Source organism: Apis mellifera, linkage group LG3 (assembly GCF_003254395.2).
Source record: "Apis mellifera strain DH4 linkage group LG3, Amel_HAv3.1, whole genome shotgun sequence".
NCBI classification, from domain to species: domain Eukaryota; kingdom Metazoa; phylum Arthropoda; class Insecta; order Hymenoptera; family Apidae; genus Apis; species Apis mellifera.
Genome location: NC_037640.1, coordinates 13,210,898 through 13,224,355, shown reverse-complemented (window position 1 = coordinate 13,224,355; position 13,458 = coordinate 13,210,898). Strand labels below are relative to the sequence as shown.

At 39.0% G+C, this 13,458-nt stretch overlaps 1 protein-coding gene across 1 annotated transcript in view; it reads left to right on the top strand.

Moving 5' to 3' along the window:
* The first annotated feature begins 205 nt into the window (after window positions 1-205).
* The window catches only part of LOC408725 (protein sickie), a 130,335-nt gene continuing 117,082 nt past the window's right edge, over window positions 206-13,458 (top strand). The window contains exons 1-2 of the mRNA XM_026439652.1: window positions 206-1,074; window positions 13,285-13,402. Coding sequence (XP_026295437.1) covers window positions 409-1,074; window positions 13,285-13,402 — 784 coding nt within the window. The 5' untranslated portion in view covers window positions 206-408. The remainder of the gene's footprint in view (window positions 1,075-13,284; window positions 13,403-13,458) is intronic.

Sequence of the window (13,458 nt, the reverse complement as noted above, 5' to 3'; positions counted from 1 at the left end):
GTGGCGCGAGGCCACGGTTGTTGTACACGATTCGACGAGGCGATGTGCGCCCGCGCAACAATTGCGACGTTGTCCTGTGGCGCATCGCGTACGCCGTTTGAAACAGTCAGTCCTGCCGAGGATCCTTCCAAGGGTGCTCGCTCCACGCGAAACTATCCGCGATTCTTTCGATCCTTTTCTCTCTCTCTCTTTCTCTCTCTTTCTTTCTCGTACGAAGGAGACACTTTTTCTTATTCGGTAGCGCGCTTGCACGTACTTCTTTCCCGCGACATTTTGTCTCCCTCCTTTTCTTTCATTTCCAAATCGAAGGATCGCAAACGACACGTGGAATAGGCATCGATGATCGATCGATGATATACTCGCCTCGATGCGGATACTATTAGCCACGGTGCGGAAAATGTGGCCACGATGTCGGCGCTCAAGGCATCGCCGATACTTCCACGGGGCGAGGAGAACGGCGCCAGGCCGAAAGGCAAAATTTCCAAGTGTTTGAGCGGAAAGTGTCAAGAATCGGATCCCCCCCCCTCGCCGGCCAAGTCCTCGCGCTCGCCGTCCGCGTCCCCCCGTCGGGCCCCGTCCCAAAATCCTCTCCTCGGTGCGGAAACGTCGTGCAAGAAGTCGGTGAGAAAGTGTTGGCAGGAGGAGCAACGAAACCAGGCGACGTGCCATCGTTACCTCGCCCCCGCCAAACGTTCGCCGAGAAGATACGTGTCGGTGTTGGAACAAGATTTCTCGCAGGACGAGATGGGTGTTCTCCGTGTCTCGGGCAGCAATTGCGGCAGCGACGAGGCCGAGATGTCGTTTCTAGAGTTCGAGTCGCTCTACACGTTGGAGAAGGAGCTGATGCGTGATGTGGGTCAAGTGGTGGACGACAAGTGCGCGTTCGGCGGTTGGTTGGGCGGTAGACGGGGTCTGTACACCGAGCTGCCCGATCCACTCTATTGCCAGCGACCGTTAGCGATCGCAGCGCCATCGTCGCGGATCCCCACCGAAGGATTCAGTTTCGCACCTGGCTGGTCCCTGAGCGTGGAACACTTTTATCGGTGGCAGCATCGAGGGAGGACCACGCACCAGGTATCGATGCGTCCTTCGAGAATCGAGTGTTTATATCGACGCGGTCGACGGTTTACGTGTATATATATATATATATATATATATATATATATATATATATATATATATATATATATATATATCCTCGAATCGGGAATGAGCTGTCAACGCCACGCAACGGTCGTCGTTTCTCTGTCTGTTGGAGTGGGGGGAAAAAGAAAGAGAGAGAGAGACAATTGATGCGCCGCGCGCCGTTACGAATTAATTGAAAAACGGGAAGCAATTTCGCTTTCCAAAGCTTGCCCTCTCGCCAATACGCGTTTAACGCGCAACCTCCCTCTCTCTCTCCCTCTCTCTCTCTCTCTCTCTCTCTCTCTCTCTCTCTCTCTCTCTCTCGCTCACCAGTTTAGTTACTCGTATTTACGCGCCTCGTTCCTTCGATTTCGATTTCACCGCGCAGTGGTAATCCATCCTCCCCTATCCTATTTTTCTTTCCTTTTTATTTTTCCCCCTCTCTTCCACTCTTCCGACAGCTTATTGCTCTCTCTCTATATACATGTGTATAGTGTCTATCGGTCTATCTCTATTCGTTCCCTCATCGTCTGTTTCGATCCCTCGAGGCGGATAGGAGGAAAGCCGAGAGGAGAGCCGATTTCCACTCCGTCCCTCATCGAGCTAATTTCGGAAACCGAGCTGCAAATTTGCGCCACCGAGTTTTACTTCATTTCGAGCCCCTCGTTCCCTCGAGCGGTTTACACCGCCGCGATACTTTCGCTCTCGTTTTCGCCCGCGTGGGATTGATCGAAGTGTCGAATGAGGGGGGGGGGCGGGATGATTTACGATTTTCTTTTTTTTTTCTTTTTAGAAATTTTCTTAGAAATTAAATCGTTGCTCGTTCCTCGAGTTTTTCGAGACTCGGAACGAAGGGGGAGCGAGGTTATCGAGTATTCCGCTCTCGAGGGGTGCGAAGGTACTTTGATCATCCTCGATCCGCGGATGTTTACTCTAAGGGACGCCGCCAGCATCTTCGAGCGCCAAGGAGGAAGGATTTCTTACGCGTGTGTGTATGTGTGTGTGTGTGCGTGTTCGCTCTTTGTTTCTCTCTGCTTTTCGACAAGTCTGGTACCGTTTCCACGGATCAAAGGAAGGAATTGATTTTGTTTATTAACCGACCCCCCTTTAAATTAATTAATGGAATACGCGTGAGAAGAGTTCGAGGATTAATTTCCACTATAAAGGAATCTAGTGATAATAAAGAGATATTTTTAACGTTTTTTTGTTTCACGTCGCATCAACTTCTCTGAAAGTTATTAACAAGTTATTTGATTTATCAATCCTTTAAAAATCAAGTCAAACGGGTTTTTAGGTTTATTTTTCTTGTTTGAAAATTATTCAATAATGAAAATTCCAATTTTTAGAAAAAATAAAATTTGAGATTAAAAAATTAAAAATATCTGATTTTACAAATCTAATTGATGATAAATGATGATAATTAAAAATAAAAAAATTCTTGATTAATAAAATAATAAATCTGTTATGTTTAAAATTTATGAAAAAAATAAACGATAATTAAATTTTATTTAATTATTATTAAGTAATAGTGTATAATTAAATATACATGGATATTTTATCAAAATAAGTATTTGTGAAAAAAATAAACAATAATTAAATTTTATTTAATTATTATTAAGTAATAGTGTATAATTAAATATACATGAATATTTTATCAAAATATTTCTTTTATTTTTAGATTATTATAAAATAAATATATATATTTATTTTTAAATGCAATTTAAATGTTATTTAATTAATATTCAATTTATTAATTTAATTAATACTATAAAATTCAAAATTTTAACACTAAAATAAATTTTTATATAAAAACTTTTTAATTTATCAACAGGGTATGAACCTGTTAGCTTTATTTAACTTATTATATAATATTCATTATTACGTTTAATATAATGCTTATATTATTAATATTAAAATTTAAAATAAAATAAAATAAAATATTAAAATTTAAAATTTAAAATAAAATAAAATAAAATATTAAAATTTAAAATTTAAAATAAAATAAAATAAAATATTAAAATTTAAAATTTAAAATAAAATAAAATAAAATATTAAAATTTAAAATTTAAAATAAAATAAAATAAAATATTAAAATTTAAAATTTAAAATAAAATAAAATAAAATATTAAAATTTAAAATTTAAAATAAAATAAAATAAAATATTAAAATTTAAAATTTAAAATAAAATAAAATAAAATATTAAAATTTAAAATTTAAAATAAAATAAAATAAAATATTAAAATTTAAAATTTAAAATAAAATAAAATAAAATATTAAAATTTAAAATTTAAAATAAAATAAAATAAAATATTAAAATTTAAAATTTAAAATAAAATAAAATAAAATATTAAAATTTAAAATTTAAAATAAAAAATTTATATATTATTTTTCTTCGAAAAATATTGTATTTGATACAGTGGAGGATTAGATATGGAACGAACGTTGAAGAATCGCGCCGAGGGGCCGGCTTCCGTTACGTTTTACGCGAGAAAATCGCAGAGAATACGTTCCTCTTCCCACGCTTTTTCTCTTTATTTAACGAAGAAAGAGCGAGTAAAATCGATATCGATTCTCGAATGGAAAAAGAAGAATCTCGAGATTCAACGCGATTCCGTACGCGAAACTGTGAAAAAAATAGAACCGAATCGAAGAAGGCGTGTGAGTCAGCGCGAGGATTGAATTAAAGATCTATTTTGTCGGTAAGGACGGAACGAGAGAGATACGCGCTCTGCCTTGGGGTAGGCATGCCCCGACGTCGAATCGGGCAAAGTGACGCGTACATAGGTACGCGCTTACGCGACCTAAATCATTTATCGTCCAATTGCCAATTTGCAGCCCCCAGGAAAATTGCTTTGCCGCCCGGCCATCCGACCCCTCGTGCCTCTCCGCCTTCCTTTTATTCTCCTCCCCCCCCCTTCCTCGCTGTCCGTTCTCTTTCCGCTTTTCCTACGAAAAAAAGAAAAGGAAACACTTTTGCTTCGTTTCCGATTCATCTTTATTTAATATTGCAACGTTTCTCTGTTTGTGTAGGTTGTGCGTATAATTGTCGCGATCCGAGCGATCTTTAAAGGAGAAAATAATAACGGGAGAAATGTAAGCGGCAGAGGATGAGAATAAATACGCGCGGCTTTCGGATTATGAATTTCGAGTATAGATATCGGATGTCCCCTATCGTATATCTCGTTCGTCCGATTTTCCGTCGTTTTTTTCTTTCTCCGTCTCTCTCGCACCGTGAAACAGGAAGAAAAGTAGAGTTTTCGAGCGATCGAATTTCCTCGCACAATCCTCGAGTTTAATACCGCGTTTAATCTTTCGAGTTTCACCTTTTTTTAGTTACGAAGATAATATTTGTCACGATAAGAAGAGGGCTTTGTGAAAAATATCACAGGGATAGACTTTCTTTTCTCTTCAATACCAGTGATGGGTATAATTTAAATAATCGAAGTTATTTACTATTTAAATTTATCGTTCGAAACGTTAATAATAATTGCCAAACGGTCGAGATTATTCACATTTTAATAAGTAATATATAAATAACCAATTTACTTTTTTGCGCTTGTTGTTTTCAGAGCTCGGAAAAGCGTAGGCACTTAGAGAGAATCGTAGACGCGATGAGAATAGGCGCTTCGTTTAGCCACGCGAAAAAGGAGAAGAAAATGTGTGTATGTGTATGGCGCAGCGCAACCGTCGAAAATTCATCGAAGCTCGGTCGATAAATTACCAAAGGAGGACGTTTCGAGACAGAAACCGAGAACCGAGATCGATTTCATTTCGCAACTTTTCGACGATACGAGAGACGCGAATCGTGGAGAAGGGTGGTGAATCGACGATTAAAGAGCGACACGCGTCGTCTCTTCCTTTTTCACCGACCGAACGACAAGTTCGTTTGCTCGGCGATGCGGAAGGGAGGAGAGATCGTTCCTCGTGTCGCGGCGTGTGTCCCGAGGGCAAGAGGAGGGAGGGTGGGGGGGGAGCGTGGAAAACGACAGAGGCCCAAGAGTGGTGGTACGCCACTCTTGACTCAGGCACGGGGGCAACCCTCCTCGGCGAACGTTACGAACCTCGTTAAAGCTTTTTGGAGTAAGTAAGTTGGCAAGCGTGTCCCTGCCTTCCACGCGCGCCACTCGCCGTGAAACGTGAGACGAAAGAATTATTGCAATTTCGACGCTACGCCTGTCGAATTTCTAATGTTTCCGCGAACAGAGGCACGCGTCTACGGAACGGAATAACAGGTCCCCGTGATATATTTGGCTCGGCGCCAATTTATTACGTATAACTTTTAACTCGGTTAAGGCGAATCGAAACGATTCGGTCTATTACGATTCGTCGGAATGTAGCGGATAGATAAATAATAGAAACTAAGAGGCGGTGAAAAGGTTACGCGTGTCTCTTGGGATCTGGGAGCGATCGTCGATCGTCCCACGAGCGAAAGTAACGTTAACGCGTAAATACACGGGTTTTAAGGATCGTTGGGACGGCACCGTGTGGGCTAGTTCTCGCGCAGGATGCCCACACGATGCGCACAATGTACAATGGGAGGGTAGGGCTCGCGATCCAGGTATATTTAGCTCGCGCGGATCGTAATGACGCGTAGGTGTAACTCATTCATAAAACATAAACCCGTGTTGGCGCCGTTCGAGCGGCCTATGAAAAAGTCGCTCCCCTAATTCTCTCCTTCTTCTTCTTCTTCTTCGAATTCAAATTTATTTATATTAATTTTTATAAATTATTTATACAATTTATTTATATAATTTCGTCCAAGAATATTTTTTTCCACGATATAACTTACTTTTTTCTTGCGATTAATCGATTCGTTCTACTCTTTTTAATTATTCCACGAGAATTATTTTAATTTTCACGATCGATATATAATTTCGACCTTTGAAATTTATTTATATAATTTTTATAATTTATTTATATAATTTCGTCCAAGAATATTTTTTTCCACGATATAACTTACTTTTTTTTTGCGATTAATCGATTCGTTCTACTCTTTTTAATTATTCCACGAGAATTATATTAATTTTCACGATCGATATATAATTTCGACCTTCGAAATTTATTTATACAATTTTTATAAATTATTTATACAATTTATTTATATAATTTCGTCCAAGAATATTTTTTTCCACGATATAACTTACTTTTTTCTTGCGATTAGTCGATTCGTTCTACTCTTTTTAATTATTCCACGAGAATTATTTTAATTTTCACGATCGATATATAATTTCGACCTTCGAAATTTATTTATACAATTTTTATAAATTATTTATACAATTTATTTATATAATTTCGTCCAAGAATATTTTTTTCCACGATATAACTTATTTTTTTTTTGCGATAATCGATTCGTTCTACTCTTTTTAATCATTCCACGAGAATTGTTTTAATTTTCACGATCGATATATAATTTCGACCTTCGAAATTTATTTATACAATTTTTATAAATTATTTATACAATTTATTTATATAATTTCGTCCAAGAATATTTTTTTCCACGATATAACTTACTTTTTTTTTGCGATTAATCGATTCGTTCTACTCTTTTTAATTATTCCACGAGAATTATTTTAATTTTCACGATCGATATATAATTTCGACCTTCGAAATTTATTTATATAATTTCGTCCAAGAATATTTTTTTCCACGATATAACTTACTTTTTTTTTGCGATTCGTTCTATTCTTTTTAATTATTCCACGAGAATTATTTTAATTTTCACGATCGGACGAGAATATTCGTACGTAAATGAAACGAGAGAAGACGATCTTGGTGGAAGTGAGAGATACGATTCTTACGGAATCGGTCGTGGACCACGGATGGCTGGAAAATAAAAGTGGTGAAAGTGGACGTGGTGGATTCGGGGAAAGTTGCTTGCCGCGTAAAAATAACTTGTTCCTTCCGGATTTTCGTAGTCATGACGACGAGTTTCCTCGAATCTCGAGAGGGTACGATACGTTTTGTATCCACGCTGCAGGACACGTACCCACGCTTCTCATCCTGAGGGAAGAGGGTGCATCCTCTTCTTGGGGGAACGATAACTCGGTTACGAAGGTTCTCAACTCGACCAAAAGATTTATCATATAAAATAATAAATATAAAAATCCAAATTTTGGGAAAGGAAATTTTTTTTTCAAAAAAATAAAATGATATGTAAATAAAATTAAAATTTTTAAAAATGATTTTTAAAGATGAAAGAAACTGAAAGTAAGTAAAAAAAAGTAATTAAAAATGATTTTTAAAGATGAAAGAAACTGAAGTGAAATTACAAAGCGAGCTCGAGGAGAAATGGTGTAAATATAGAGATAAAACGGGAGGGAGGGAGGGGAGAGGGAAAAATGGGGTACCGACAGAGGGTGGATCCGCACGCGTGGTTCATTTGCAACCAGAGTTGTATTCCAGAGAGAAGAAAGAAAAATTCAGGGGCGATGACCGTAGGAAAAACAAAGCGAGCTACCAACCTATGTGCATAAATTTTAATGTCTGTCCTCCATCGTTTATCACCTGAAAAAAAAAAAAAAGAATCCGTACGATCAACCAATTATCGAGTATCTCTCTATCCTCAAAAACCGAGCTTCTATTTCGATCCATATACGTCGTAAATGACACTCGATTAAATTCGATTCGATTCGCGCAAACATTTCTTTCAACTCGTCCAATAATCCCTTATCGAACGAAAAAGATAATAATTTTATCGAAGGATTATTATTTGTTCACGATCACCTCCTCCTCCTCCTCCTCCTCCTCCTCCTCCGCCTCCTCCTCCGCCTCCTCCTCCTCCAGGTCTTTTTCATTTCGACTGACCGGCCTGTCTCGATATCGCGGCCAAGGCAAACCTAATTTCATCTCCCCATTCTCTTGGCGCCCATCGAGTAGCCCCTTCATAATCGGGCGACAAAGGCGGACGACCCACCCCTTTTCCGCCTTTCAATCCCTCCCTCTCTCTCTCTTTTTCCCCCTCCACCGTCCCAAGCGCGCCCCCTCCCCGCGACACGCTCTCTCATCCTCGTCCGTTCCCGCGAAAATCACTCATTTCCATTTTTGCCTCTCAATCGGATGGTTTACCGGGTGGTTTACCGGCTGATTTTCCGTGAAATTCGGATCCAAAATTAAAATTTAAATTGTTCAGGTTGCGAGGAGAAAAGCTGGTATTTTTCGAGCGAGGTTCGAAAGTAAGCGAAAAATTGTAGCGCAATTTGATATTAATAATATTGGGAGAAAGAGGAAGAGGTTGGAAAGTACGAGCGGTGGATGGAGAGGTTGATATAGAGGAGGGGGAGGGGGTTCGAACGTGCGGGTTTGGACGCGTGAAAAGGCAACGCGATAGCCGGCATTACAATTAACGATGGTACGTTGAATCGTTCGGAATAGCGAATCGATAGTGCGCCACCTGTCAAGAATGCTGGTGTCCACTGTTACCAACCTCGTCGTCAGTGTCCAAAAAAACCGAACAAGTTACCTCCTCTTCTTTTCAATCGACGAACCAAACATTTAATGGATTTCGAGAGCAACGCGGTATTAATATCTCTCTTTCGATCGAGAAGTTTTTATATACGTTCGATTCAAGATCGTTTATCGACGAATTTATAGCCTTTCCCCCTCCCTCACTCGATCCTGTTAATTTACGGAACAACGAGCCACGTACAGCTCGACTCGGTTCAATTCATCGTTTCTTCGTTTCCAGTTAAGTCTAGAATTAAAACTCTCTCTCTGTTCAACGAGTTTCGTTCCTATTTTCATCCCTCGGGCCATCCGTCGCGTTATTTTCGCCCGTGGAGAAAAGAGATATTATCCTCTCGAAGAACGGGCTAATTCTTTTTTATTATTACCTGTTGTCGTCTCTTTCTCTCGTCTTCGATCGATCGATTCCTCCTTCCGTTCGATTCCATGCACTCCGTATTCCTACTACTACTCTGAACCGCGTTTTCCACGCGAGATTATCTCGGCTTGGTTTCGAACGAAAGTTGGTGCCGCCATATCCTCATTATATCTCGTAATAGAAACTCGGTCGGGACAATTGGTCGCAGGAAATTCTATGTGTACGTTTGTGTGCGCGTCGCGCGGAACAGAAAAGGAGAGAAACCGAATCTCTATCTCTCTCTAAGACAAGAGAGATAGAGATGGAACGGAATCGATGAAAAGGAAGGAGAAGAAAAGAGAAAAAAGAGTAATAAAAAAAACGGCGAAAAAAGCAGGAAAGGAAGAAACGGTCGAAGAGAGAGCGAGAGCGAGAAAGAGAGAGAGCGCGCTAGCGAGAGAAGGAGAGCGAGTCCGCGTAGAGAAGAAGCGTGAGGCTTACGTATTTTGTATTCAGTTACGTCCGGTGCGTCGCGCCGTCGAGACGCGTGGTCGCATCGTTTCGGCGGCAACGATCGTTTCTCTCGCGGCCGCGTTTCGTCCCGCCATGACATTTTTCCGTGACGCGGCTCCTCGCTGTCACGAGGATAACACGTTCCCGAGGATCTTCGCGGGGAAGCGGGTCAACGGATCGACCGTAATTCACGCGACTCGTGGCCAATCGCCGTCAATCGTTGTTAACCGCGAAAATCGTGGAAAACGTGTCGCGTCGTGTTTCGAATCGAGAATCGGGAATCGAGGTAGTTTCTTCTCTTCTTTCCTCTTCCATTCTTCCCTCGTCCATCCACGGTGATCGTTCCACGATGTAACGACGATACGCTGCGGAGCGGCGAAAAAACGACACGAGTGGTTTCTGTTTATGCGGGGTTGGGAGGGAGGAGGAGGTGGGAGGACGGGCGGGTGGGGGGCGCGCGGCAACGGCAACGGCCCGGCCGCGAAATTGAATAATTGGATAATGCGGAAAGGGATAAGTCGGTAGAGAAGTTGGCTCGCCAACTTGCTTTCGCAGCTCTTAAAAGCGACGCTGCGCGACTCCTCGCGTTATTTGACAAGTTTCCCGTCCACGGATCCTTCGATTCGAAATTTCTCGATTCCCGCGGACGAAAAAGGATATCGAGGCTCTATCCTTCCTTTACTTTTTTTACTCGAAAAGAGTATACTTTTCGAAGGTATACGTGCGCAACAGTGTGCAAGTTTCGTTCGGGCGAATTCGAACATTTTTAAACCCGTTTGCCCGCCAAATTTTTATCGCGAGATAAAAATTCGCGCGAGAATCGATCGCTCTTTTCGCTTTCGTGAAGAAAGAAGAATGTGAGATGATATTATACACACTCGGATGCACGGGAACGGGAGGAGGGAGGGGAGAACTTTGAACTGGAATATCGTTCGCGTTGTTACACGTCGCTTGTCGCACGTCTGATACTGCTTCTTCCAAGTACATCGAGTCGAAAGAAACGTGACGACACGCCTCGCGGGAGCACGTGCATCGCGGATAACAAGATCGTTCCGTTAATAGATAGAGGAACACGGACCGTATCGATCGCGATCGAACGTTAATTTCTTCCATTGTCCGTCCGTACCGGTCCGTCTCTGCTGTACGCGCAGCGTTTCGCTTTTTTCTCCCGATGCAAATTAATCGTCGACCGATCGGAAATCGTACGCCGACCGACGATGATACATGCATCGATGCCTCGCGCTCGCAGTGTTGGTGGCTGTATCGAAAGCGGCAATTAGCGACTGCACTGGTGAAATATTCCGTCCCCGCATAGCGCGTGAATTAATGCGATTTGGATGACGCTGACCGGTATCGACGTGATGGCGTGTATCAGAGCACCGAGATCTGTGTGCGGATCGAGCGACGACATCAAGGCTGACTCGACGCGCAACGTCGTACAGGTAAACGTCACAATTTGCCCCAACGACTCCATTTTTTTTCTTCCCATACGAAACACGCGCGCGTTCACCCCAATGAAGAAAATTCAATAATTGCACATTTTTTTCGATAATAATAATCTGTATGTAATAATCGATTATAATAATATTCGATAAATTTTTATTTTGTTCAAAAGGCAAAATTTAATAATTGAAGCAATAAACAATTATAATTTAATAATTGAAGTAATAAACAATTATAAATTAATAATTGAAGTAATAAACAATTATAATTGAAGCAATAATTGATATAATAATATAATAATTGAAGTAATAAACAATTATAATTTAACAATTGAAGTAATAAATAATTATAATTTAACAATTGAAGTAATAAACAATTATAATTTAACAATTGAAATAAAAAACAATTATAATTTAACAATTGAAGTAATAAACAATTATAATTTAATTGAAGTAATAAACAATTATAATTTAACAATTGAAGTAATAAACAATTATAATTTAATAATTGAGGTAATAAACAATTATAATTTAATAATTGAAGTAATAAACAATTATAATTCAATAATTGAAGTAATAAATAATTATAATTTAATAATTGAAGTAATAAACAATTATAAATTAATAATTGAAGTAATAAACAATTATAAATTAATAATTGAAGCAATATACAATTATAATTTAAAACAATTATAATAATTGAAGTAATAAACAATTATAATTCAATAATTGAAGTAATAAATAATTATAATTTAATAATTGAAGTAATAAACAATTATAAATTAATAATTGAAGTAATAAACAATTATAAATTAATAATTGAAGCAATAAACAATTATAATTTAAAACAATAATAATTGAAATAATAAACAATTATAATTTAATAATTGAAGTAATAAACAATTATAATTTAACAATTGAAATAATAAACAATTGTAATTTAACAATTGAAGTAATAAACAATTATAATTTAACAATTGAAGTAATAAATAATTATAATTTAACAATTGAAGCAATAAACAATTATAATTTAACAATCGAAGTAATAAACAATTATAATTTAACAATTGAAGTAATAAACAATTATAATTTAATAATTGAAGTAATAAACAATTGTAATTTAATAATTGAAGTAATAAACAATTATAATTTAAAACAATTATATTAATTGAAATAATAAACAATTATAATTTAATAATTGAAGTAATAAACAATTATAATTTAAAACAATTATAATAATTGAAATAATAAACAGTTATAATTTAATAATCGAAGCAATAAACAATTATAATTAATAATGTCAAAAATTATACCTTAAAAAGCGTATACAATATTCACTATATTCAAAATTTTCAATTAATTACTTTTTCGATGGATTAACGTATCCGAAAGAATTGAATGGGATAACCATTTCCATTCGACCAAGTGGTTCTGGCAAAGTTGTTAAAATCGAGGGCCGCGTATAATAATAACAATAATGAAAATTAGAATCTGCGCGGTGACCCGAAATTATGAAGGAAGTTCATCCTGCTTCTCTCTTTGCGAGGCTCAAAAATAGTAGCTCGTGTCTCGACTGGCTGTCGTGGCTGAGAGACGCGTACGCGCGCGAGAAACGTACACACGCACGCACACGCACACATACGCGCGCGAGCGCGCCACCGACTCATAGGTGCGAAACAGAGGAGGACGCGAGGATTCGGTGGTGTGCGCGAGGCGAAGGAGGGAAAGAGGACGTGCGCGCGCGCGTGTATGGGTGATTCGGTGACTAATTCCTTTCCACGGTGAGCCTTCTTCATCTTCTCTCGATCCGCCTCTATTCTTCCTTCCCTCTCTTTCGAAAAATATCGGCGCTCGTCCCCAAAAAACGATAAACTCCGTTGCCGAGGCAAGAAAGAAAAACGTCTCCTTCCGGCTCTCGAAGGTGATTAGAAACGCTTCTCGCTCGAAGGAAGTCTTAATTGACCGTTTCACCTCCGCGCGTCCTTCCGTCGATAATAATAACACTACTAGACATGGTTTGCAATTCGTGCGACTCTGTTCGATGACGATTGTTTCTTCGAAAGAAGAAAAAAAAAAGAAAAATGAATACGTCGTTAAATACGCGGAAATCGATGTAATCGTATTTGTCAGAGACGACGCACCTGCGTCGATTGAAACGACGAGTCGGCCGTAATGGATCGTGTACAGAACGATAAAAGTATGCGCATGGGGGCCGTATAGGCCTCGCGTGCAACGGAGTTAATATACGTAAGTGTGCCTACATGGTTGCAATAGGCAACGGATAACTATAGAGTTCGGCTGACGCGCGAACGCGTGATTAAAATGCGAATGAAAATCGCGAATAATCCATGATCATAATCCGTATTCGATAATCTGATCGATTATTTTTATTTTTTCTGTTTCCAGATCTATACCGATTGGGCGAATTATTATTTGGAGAGAGGCGGTTGCAAGAGAAGAGTGGCAGACCTGCAAACGGATCTTTGCGACGGTGTTCTTCTTGCCGACCTGGTCGAGGCAGTCAGTGAGTAAATCGAAATTTAACTATAAGTGTATAATGTTGTCCTCTTCGAGACGAAA